At 40.5% G+C, this 10,541-nt stretch overlaps 3 protein-coding genes across 3 annotated transcripts in view; 2 read left to right on the top strand and 1 right to left on the bottom strand.

The window, feature by feature from the left end:
• The first annotated feature begins 463 nt into the window (after positions 1-463).
• On the top strand, positions 464-4,860 carry LOC103518380 (dynein heavy chain 1, axonemal). The gene is made up of 6 exons (XM_017447791.2): positions 464-601; positions 1,670-1,926; positions 2,269-2,287; positions 2,699-2,786; positions 3,145-3,347; positions 3,466-4,860. Exons 1-6 carry the CDS (start codon positions 464-466, stop codon positions 4,858-4,860), a joined length of 2,100 nt encoding a protein of 699 aa, XP_017303280.2.
• A 19-nt stretch (positions 4,861-4,879) lies between these two features.
• On the bottom strand, positions 4,880-7,427 carry LOC103518379. Its single transcript, XM_026830198.1, has 5 exons — positions 7,141-7,427; positions 6,530-6,644; positions 6,155-6,292; positions 5,340-5,423; positions 4,880-4,895 (listed from the first exon to the last, which is right to left on the bottom strand). Exons 1-5 carry the CDS (start codon positions 7,208-7,210, stop codon positions 4,880-4,882), a joined length of 423 nt encoding a protein of 140 aa, XP_026685999.1. The 5' UTR covers positions 7,211-7,427.
• A 399-nt stretch (positions 7,428-7,826) lies between these two features.
• The window catches only part of LOC103518378, a 29,930-nt gene continuing 27,215 nt past the window's right edge, over positions 7,827-10,541 (top strand). The window contains exons 1-2 of the mRNA XM_026830197.1: positions 7,827-8,135; positions 9,256-9,297. Of these exons, the coding sequence (XP_026685998.1) occupies positions 8,079-8,135; positions 9,256-9,297 (99 nt within the window). The 5' untranslated portion in view covers positions 7,827-8,078. The remainder of the gene's footprint in view (positions 8,136-9,255; positions 9,298-10,541) is intronic.

Below are 10,541 nucleotides of genomic sequence, written 5' to 3'. Positions count from 1 at the left end.
TTCAATTGTAGGTACCAACCATGCAGTACCAGCCTAAACCAGTACCAGCCTAAACCAGTACCAGCCTACACCAGTACCAGCCTAGTTAGCTTGGAGGGTAGGGCGTCTCTCTTGTATGCGCTAGGTTGCGGGTCCGCAACCTGGGCGGATTTTACCCTGAACAGCTGATAAGGTTCGTTCTCGGAACGGCTGGCATCTTCCTATCCGGTCTTCCTTCTCTCTTCGATTTCGGGACGATAAGACCCTTGCAGTTACAGTTCCCTCTGTCAAACCTCTTTAAAAAAAAAAATTGGAAGGTGCCTTGTAAACGCCAAGTTGCAAATTCGATCCCTGTCCGGGGGTTTTCTCCTATCCTGTCCTCCTTCTCTCTTTGCTTTGGGCACAATAAGACCTCTGTTCTGACAGATCCCTCTAGCAAAATAAAAACACTATCTAGTTGTATACGAAAACTACAAAAAACCAAATGGCGGACTACTGGGAGGACGTGGGTGTACGATCCTACGACGCAGAGACTGGCGAATATACTGTGTCTCCTGTCAATAGACCGGATGAATGCTATCGACTGCCGAGGATTTACATTTGCTTCTCTGCTGAGAATCCGGTTAGTTTGTGGCTTTAAAACCCAGACAGCGCGATGGGCCTTCTAAAAGGCCAAAAATGCTGTGTCTCCTGTCAATAGACCGGATGAATGCTATCGACTGCCGAGGATTTACATTTGCTTCTCTGCTGAGAATCCGGTTAGTTTGTGCCTTTAAAACCCAGATGGCGCGATGGGCCTTCTAAAAGGCCAAAAATGATTCTCTTACTTTTCGATTTTTCTAATTATTTTCCCTTGGTTTCAAGAGATATAGGACCACCTCATACGTTCTATTGCCATTCTTCTCTACCACATGCCACATGTTTTTCAAGAGATACCACCTAATATGTTTTATTGACATTCTTATCAACCACATGGCACGTTTTCTTTGTTTTGATTTTGATGATTTGTTTGCGATTTTTTTAAAAACACCTAGATCCAGACTGGTTAGCTTGTAATGCGTTCTCGGAACGGCTGGCTTTTTCCTATCCTGTCTTTCTTCTCTCTTCGATTTCGGGACGATAAGACCATAGCTGCAGTTACAGTTCCCTCTGTCAAACCTCTTAAAAAAAAGTTGAGTGTAAAGTTGAGTCCACTCGTAAAATTTGTAGCCAAAACCAAATATCCACCTCTTTTTTTTAAAAAAAATAATAAATAACCGAATGGTTTGTCAAGCGTTGACGAAGTTGGTCAAAATATAAATATTTTGTAGTATGCCTCTCATCAGATGGGCGAGAAGAGACACTATACTTCCCATTTAGGTGCTGGGTCAACACGGGAACACCAGAAAGTAACCCGTTGAAATATTTGCAATCGAAAAACGAGTACAAATTTTTGTCGATGGTGGGATTCGAACCCGGGACCTTCTGCATGGCAAACAAGCGCGTTACCACTGGACCAACCGTGCCCCCTCTATTCCTTTATCCTTCAGGTCAATTTTGCTGAACGAGTTAAAGACGCCATCCAGGCTCGAAAGCAGTCCCGGTCTCAACTGGAGTACAACCTATTTATCGCCACCCAGGACCTTCTGCATGGCAAACAAGCGCGTTACCACTGGACCAACCGTGCCCCCTCTATTCCTTTATCCTTCAGGTCAATTTTGCCGAACGAGTTAAAGACGCCATCCAGGCTCGAAAGCAGTCCCGGTCTCAACTGGAGTACAACCTATTCATCGCTTCCATTCCACTGGACGTGGAAGCTTTACCTAAGCTAGATGAGGCTAGTGTGGACAGCATCATAGTTAACATTGCCAGGGGTAACCCGGATGCTATTCCGATGGAGAAGCAACAACAGTTGCGGACACAAGTTGAGAACCTCCACGCCCAGAGTGTGTCCAAGGAGATTCACAGGTTTGACAATTTTTTTTTTTTTAATGAGTGTTTTTTCACCACCATTTTTATTTCGTAGCAATAAAACAACAGCTACATTAGAAACTGCTACATTAGACGCGTTTCGTAGCAATGAAACAACAGCTACATCAGACGCGTGTGGTCTGTGGTGTAGCGTAGCATGCCCATCCCGTAGTGTGCCTCTCATCAGATGGGCGAGAAGAAATACAATACTTCAAATTAAATAGTAAGCACTAAGGGGTCGAGTGGATTGAAATTTGGAACACAACACATCCATTTGTCAAAGGTCTAATAGGCTTACCTGGCCCTTGGTATCAATTTAATTTGAAAAAACCATTTAAGGCCGATCTTACTACTGAGAGTAAACAGAGTGTCAAGGATTTTCTTTGACGTAGCCCCCATCACTAATTTTCTTTTCTGTGTGTTCACAAAGAGGAAATTTCCTCATTTAAGGGCCCAATTGGACACTGGGGCCCCCGTAAGGGCCCTAATGGGGAAAACCACCACTGAAATATCGGGCCCAGCTTATCAGAACATTAGGATTAAACTACGAAAATAGAAAGTGAAAAAGGAAAAGACTGGCCGGAAATGGACAAGATTGGATGACTGCAGATAACCAGTTGTTTGTGTAACTGATAATCCTTGTGATGATAATGATAAGTTTGTAAATAGACCTCATGCAGACAGAGAAAAAAAAAGGTCCGCTCTCGGAGCCTGGAAGACCCAAACAGCCCAAACTAATCAGCAAATTTCCTTTGGTTTGAATATTTAGGTGCATCAAACCGCCAATTCGGATCCGACAACTCTTGATGCCGACTCTAGCGATTTTGACGGCGAAATCTCTTCTGTCTCGTCACCAGGTATGTTCAGTATTAATTTATACGCGCTACTAAAAGTCGCACTACTACGCTGTGCGACGAGCCTTCAAAGTCCAACATTCCCTCTATCAATCTTGTCAGCCTAGTTAGCTTGGTTCGTAGCGCATCTGCCTTGTAAGCGCAAGGCCGCGGGTTCGATGCCAACCCGGGGCTCGAACGGCTGGCTTTCTCCTATCCTGTCTTCCTTCTCTCTTCGCTTTAGGGATGATAAGACCTTGGCAGTTACAGTTCCCTCTGTCAAACCTCTTTTTTTTCGCCTCTTCTATCTTACCTCTGTCTCTGTCAGTCGAAACTCAATAAATATAAAAAAAAGCTCTTCAACCCATTACTATCCCTACAGACTGGAGCGACCAGGGTTCGACAGAAAACGGGCGCTCGGCCGGCTCTCGGGATGACTTCCTGAGGAGTTTGAAAATCATCAGGACCAAATTCCTGTTCACCCAAAGGCCGATTATCGACGCTATGGGGGTTGTCATAGAGAAGTGCCAGGAGATGGCTGAGGAGAGTTTCTTCCTGTTCGACACTCCGCCACTCACACTACAGGTCTGTTGTAAACATTATGTATAAAATACACGAGACCTTGTTTAGACTGCTGGGGTAAAGGGACTTTTTAGTCTCATTGGGGTAGGATTAACAAGGTATATTCTATTCTATTCTACAGGATTTCCAGGAGGCACAGTCCCTACAGATAGCAGCCATCATGACCATTATTAAAGGAGAGTGGTATGACAGTATCATCGAGGGACTACTGGAATATTTCACCAAGGCAGGGACATGGTACAATGTGGACGTTGATAACTGGAGTGTATACCAGTGTTCCAAGCTCAGTGTGTTCATTACGCTTGTCAAGTTTCATATGGAAAGCTGTATCCGATCCACCGTCACCAAATCCTGCACGGCGTTCGCCGATTATTTGGCGAAAGCATGTCGGTCACACGACTCAAGGGATTCGCTGGAGACAGAGCATCCGATATTCCTCATTACGCTTTCCATATCAGCAGAAGAAGGACCGCACTACACAACCCCTCTGGAAGCGTTTGAGACAACCCTGCAGGCAATATACGCGAAACCGATAGACGCGTGTCATCGGATTGACCAACTGGAACCTCGTATGCTAACCAAGTTCAAGTTCCCTAAAGATATGTACCTTTCGTCCCTAGGATTCATGGAGGAAAACGCGACCGTACCGCAGGAAAAACTTAGAGCCGCCCTCCACGTTGCTGTCAGTCCACTGCGAGATTACGCCAAACAGTTTGAGCAATATGTAGAGTTCTACAAGCTGGATGTGGATCAATCGATACAAGAGTTTACAGAAGCCAATCACCCTGCCGTCGAGGTCAAGGATATCATAGCAGACCACTTGGCGTATCTGGAGAAGTTGGAGAACGAAATCCCAGACAATGTCATCATGGAACCATTCCTTGTGGACATCACCGACCTCAAATCTCACCTGGTGGACAAATGTCGAGACTTGTGTGATGGTATCTGTGGCTCGTTTGAAAACAGACTGAGTTCTATGATGAGAGAGGCAATGCTCACGTATGAATACTGGTATGCCACCTTGTGTGAATCTCACCAAGCCGTTGAGAAATACATGGAGCTTGTCAACAAACTAGACACCATCCCTGCGCTTGTACAAGAACAAGATAAGAATATTCGTGTCATGCAACAGGATTATGAGATCCTCGACTTCTTCAAAGTGCTCATGAAAGAGACCAGCTTATCGATCAAGTATGAAGCTTTGGTATGGCCTTACAGGATCAAAACCAAACTCGACAACTTCATAGATAAGATAGAACAAGAACTAGACAAGTTCCGAAGAATACAAACCAAAGACGAGGTCACGCTACAAGAGAAACTCTCCTCCATATTCTCCTGGTTTACACAACTTGTTGAGCAACAAGACATGGACAAAGTTCATGAGTTTGGAAACGAATTCCGACGCGCTTGGAAACAACTGAATGAGATAGATGACTATGGTAAGCTCCTCAACATGAGACAAGAAACAGAAGCAAAGAAAAAGTTCGAGGAAAAAAACAATGAAGACAAAAGCTAAGAAATATTCTCAGGTAAGTTTATATTTCCATGGATCTAAGAGAGAAAAAAGTTTAATAGAGGGAATTGTAATGTCTAAGGCAAACAGAAGCAAAGAAAAAGTTCGAGGAAAAAAACAATGAAGACAAAAGCTAAGAAATATTCTCAGGTAAGTTTATATTTCCATGGATTTAAGAGAGAAAAAAGTTTAATAGAGGGAATTGTAATGTCTAAGTCTAAGGAATCTAAGGTCTCATCATCCTAAAAGTAAAGAGAGAAGGAAGAAAAGAGATAGCCAGCTGTTCTGAGAACAAACCTTATCTGTTTAGAATAAAATCTGCCCCGGGTGGGAATCAAACCCATGATCTTGCACTTACAAGGTAGACACACTACCCTCCAAGCTAACTAGGCTGACTCAAAAATCTTCTTTTTTTATGTTTGATTGAGAGAACTGTAACTACTAAGTTCTTATTGTCCTGAAATCGAAGAGAGAAGGAAGACTTGGCAAAGTTGGTTGTCAAGGTGAATCGTAATCTTCTACATTGCTCCTCGGCTAGTTCCAAGTCATCAAATAGGTTGAGACACCTACAGGAGAAAGATTAATTAAAAGATGAAGTGTATTTTAAAATGAAACGTCAGCTCCCATGGCATAGTGGTCACTGCACTCACCTTGCATGCAGGAGACCCAGGTTTAATTCCCGGCAGGGTCAAGAAATTTGTATCATGCTAATTATTGATTCTGTGACTCGCTGTTTTGGGGCCCACTCAGCCTTGTGAGGAAAATGAGTAGCTATGACATATAAAAGCACATAGCGACCGGTGCCAGCATGGTAGGTAAACATTGGATTTTAGGATTATTGAGATAATGGGAAAAATCCTACAATGCTGCAGTGAGCACCGAAATTGTGACATAACACAAAAAACTGCATTTACATTTGCATTTATTTTAAAATGAGACTGAGCAAGTCCACTGGAGTAAAGAAACTTTAAAGTACTACCTACTATGTTGACAGGATAAACAGGCTAAATAGGTTATCCAAGTAAATTGTGTGTGCATTTTTTTCTCTCATTATTTTCCTTGTCAAAAAAATTTAATAGGTACTTGATACTTAAATGGAATGTCATTTGAATTACTGACAAAAGGGAACTTTTTAATCTTTTGCTGATAGTCTAAACAGATGGACTTTTTATTCCTATGCTGACATTTCAACTACTAGCAAAAGAGAACCTTTTAATTCTATGCTGGCAGTCTGAACAAATCTACTTAAATGACAGACTGGACATAAATGGTAGGAAAATTCATCAAGTGGACTCACACTTGACATATAACCGTGCTCCTCATAGTACTTGTAGTCACATAATTGGTCCACATAACTTTGTTCAATGAATTGCACAGCAGAACCCCTGACCTAGGCAGCATTGTGTAGAGCACATCATATCTGATTACTGCTGATGTGATGAGGGCATCACAAACAAGGCATTTCCGTTCCAAAGCAATTGGTTGGTCTTCTACTCCACTCATTTCTGCAGGAAGTATAGATTCTTGTGAGAGCATTTTATCCGCGATATCTGTAAAATTAAATTTATTTTAAACAATAGATGTGGACTCTTATCTTGAAATTGAGAATTTGAACCTATAATGATGGAAGTCTAGATACTAGAGAATACCTCTAACACAAAGAAAAGCTGATGTGATGAGGGCATCACAAACAAGGCATTTCCATTCCAAAGCAATTGGTTGGTCTTCTACTCCACTCATTTCTGCAGGAAGTACAGATTCTTGTGAGAGCATTTTATCCCCGATATCTGTAAAATTAAATTTATTTTAAACAATAGATGTGGACTCTTATCTTGAAATTGAGAATTTGAACTTATAATGATGGAAGTCTAGATAATAGAGAATACCTCTAACACGAAGAAAGTTACCTGCCCCTCAAGAGTCCATGAGGTACTTGTGCAGAAGTCATGTCCGTGGAAGTTTGCTATCAAAGGAACTGGCACAAACAAGCAGTGACCAGTGTTATTATAGGGTTAGGTTAAACGCAAAAAGGAGTTTTCACAATTAGAGCAGTGATTAGTGTTATTATAGGGTTAGGTTAAATACAAAAAGGAGCTTTCTTTTCCACAGTTGTGGCTTCTGCATAATTACCGTCCATTATAAATATTTGATCCCATCAACAAAACACATCCTTCATATTTGTATTTGTAAACAATTCCGGTACTTGTATCATAGACACCTACTTCAGAGTTTGGTTACTCATGCCTGTTTGCCTGTAGATAAGTAGCTATACCATGGCCTTACCGTTTCCAATGATAGCAGGATTTTCAGTTTCCATGATTTGTTCTGTAACTAGATTGTCGAGAGACTCCATAATAGTCAAGGAAGGATAGGTGGGTACTGGGCTAGAGTAGGGGCTGAACTATCTACACATTTCACATGAATGATTTGCGCCCGAGTTGCTCAGGTAGGTATTATGAAACATTAGCAATACTCGTGAAATTCTCATTATAACGAAATAGCTTAATTATATTAAATTAATATAAATATTTCATTAATAAAAAAATATTCAAAAACAATTTCAAACTTTAAAATCTTCAAAAGCTATGTATGAGAAGCGAGCTAAAACTTTCTTCCATGATTAAAATTTCCCCTACCTTTTAAAAATTTCCCTTCCCCTTCCTCATCTTGGCGCCGGCAACAAAAAGCACCATTTACACTTAATACGATTTGTTTCTCGTATTCGTACAAAAATATAACCTTGATATTCCAAACCGGTTTTGATAATTATCAATCAAGTGATAACGTGATTACCAGTGTAGTAATTGGTCACATTAGGTAAAGAGAAAATAATTTGTCAGTCAGCTATTCAGCAATTTCATACAATTTATGTGATAAGACTGATAACTACTGATAAGGTTTTGCGTCATTGTTCCAGGCCGTATGCCCCCCACTTACAATCCAAGGTTTATCAGTAGCCCAGCTGAGCAACCTATTTATCTTGCATTGACGTCATAGCAGTGTGGGCGTGAGTTTTGAATACGTCTCTGGGACTAAAAAAAAGTGTTTTTCGTTTTGTTTTCAAAATAAAAACATTTTTCAAATGTTACTGCTATCAGTTAAAATCAGAAAAGTTCTCCAGTGAAGAGAAATGTAAATGTAGTGTTTGAAAAATGTTAACTTGAACAGGACTGACTTTGGAAGCTACCCTACATCCTGACAAGCAGAATTTGACTGAAAAAATGGGGTCTACCCCTATGTTACTGGTCACAGCAAATGTTGGTTCTATCTTTGAAGATGTAAGTATGAAATCCAATTATTTCCCCCCTCTAGATGTTGCCCCGTCCCTGTAATTATCATTGATTTATCACAGATGGGATAAGGGATAGTTTCCCCCCAATCTTATTCAAGCACTTTTTACAAGTATTTGAAACAGAGCTCAAATTTGTATTTATTTCTACATAGAAAAAAAAAAAAAAAAAAATCATGAAGATGCCTCTAACCCAGTAGCATTAAACATTTGTCAGAGATAAGCACAGCTCACAGTACAGGAGTTTTAGACAGATGAAATGAGAGTTATTTATTTAATGCTGTTTACATATCCCCATTTTTTTCACTTGTGATTACAATCCCTATAGTGTTAATTAATACAAACCGACATAGAAACTGTCATTGGGATGTTTTCTCTATCGTTCATATGGGTTACTGTAGGTGCTGGTAGTGAATGTTGGTTAGGTACCTACATACAAAGTATGAACCTCTATTGTTAATCTGTTTTTATAGGACAATGTTCATACTAATAGGGGATGGTAAAGAGTTTAGTCCAAACATCAGTGTCGAGATAAGAAGAATTCACTTGCCTTGATAATCTTGATATGGTGGTCAGTGCATTCACCTGGTTAACAGGAATGTTTTCTCTATCGTTCATATGGGTTGCTGTAGGTGCTGGTAGTGAATGTTGGTTAGGTACCTACATACAAAGTATGAACCTCTATTTTTAATCTGTTTTTATATGACAATGTTCATACTAATAGGGGATGGTAAATAGTTTAGTCCAAACATCAGTGTGGAGATAAGAAGAATTCACTAGCCTTGATATGGTGGTCAGTGCATTCACCTGGTTAACAGGAGGGGGCATGGGATTAATCCCAGGCATGAATTTTTATCCTAATTTATTTCAAAAGTTGATGTCAACAAAAGAGATTAATCTCTGGGCTAGGTAATTTCTATTCAAGAGTTATTACCCTCTATAAAATATCTATGTATATAGGTGAATTTTTATCCTAATTTATTTCAAAAGTTGATGTCAACAAAAGAGATTAATCTCTGGGCTAGGTAATTTCTATTCAAGAGTTATTATCACCCTCTATAAAATATCTATGTATATACTTACTGATATTCTTTGCCCTTTTTTTTCAGCCTTCAGTGATGCTTAAACTATGGACAGAAGAATTCCTGAGTGTAAGTAGTTATCATCTATTAGTTCTTAAAAAAAATGAAATGTGAATCAGGAGTTTGAGTCAAAGGGACCGAGTTAGGTTCTTGATTAATTTGATTCACAGTGATAGAAGAAAGGGATTCCCAAAAGAGAGTAAAAAATATCTTTAATTGAATCAGATGATTTTTTTTCATGTTACCTTGAGAGAGAAGAATAGAGAGTGAGCAAAGGAGGAAAAGGAAGGGATGAAATAGAGATGGAAAGGAGAGACAAAAATGTGAGGAAAAGGAATTAGAGAAAGGGGTGAGAGAAGAAGAGGAGTTGAGGAAAGAAAAGGAGAATTATTTTTGGCCTTTTAGAAGGCCCATCGCGCTATCTGGGTTTTAAAGCCACAAACTAACCGGATTCTCAGCAGAGAAGCAAATATAAATCCTCGGCAGTCGATAGCATTCATCCGGTCTGTTGACAGGAGACACAGTATATTCGCCAGTCTCTGCGTCGTAGGATCGTACACCCACGTCCTCCCAGTAGTCCGCCATTTGGTTTTTTGCTCGGGGTGAACGTGGTTTGTCCCCGCCGTCAGCACGGCTTTCCATATTGGAACTGTGCTCTGAAATAGAAAGCAAAACAGATTTCGAAGGGAAATGAAATGACATTCAGTTAGTTAAGCAGAGCTTTTATAAATATCCACCACTAAATCACGCTGCTAGATTCGTACAAGTATAAGCTCAACCCACAACCCACCCTCTAGAGCTGTATGCCGTTACACCTAAGCCTCGGAGTGGGCTTTTTGTGTACGAAAAAATGACACGCTGAATTTCCATGTCTTCAATTTGGCCCGAACCCTAGCCCTTTAGATTATGAGTCCGACGTTCTACTGTTGAGCTACCAAGACTTTATTGGCACTAGAAATCGCTAAATCCAAATTCTAGAATTTGATTAATTTTTATGGAAGTCAAGACGCTCGTCTGGTGAACAGGAGGGCATGGGTCCAATCCCAGCCGAGGTATGGAAATTTATCCTTAATATAATTTGAGAATTTGACACAAAAATAGTAGTAGCCTACTTCTGGAGTAAAGGGACTGTGTTAGTTCTGTTATTAATCTGGGCGTAAACGTGGTTTCCTTACCGTCCCCTCGGTGTAAATGCCGCAAGAATGCCTTAGCAGGCACAGCATATTGCACCCCGTATCTTTCGCCCAGACGTATCCACTCATCCGCGGTTCGAACCTCGTACATCTGATTGTCAAACATGTCTAGTGGAAACA

This window comes from Diaphorina citri, unplaced genomic scaffold, assembly GCF_000475195.1.
Source record: "Diaphorina citri unplaced genomic scaffold, Diaci psyllid genome assembly version 1.1 scaffold2170, whole genome shotgun sequence".
Lineage (NCBI taxonomy): Eukaryota > Metazoa > Arthropoda > Insecta > Hemiptera > Psyllidae > Diaphorina > Diaphorina citri.
Note: the sequence above shows the minus strand (reverse complement) of the source record. Positions and strands in the feature narration are given on the sequence as shown.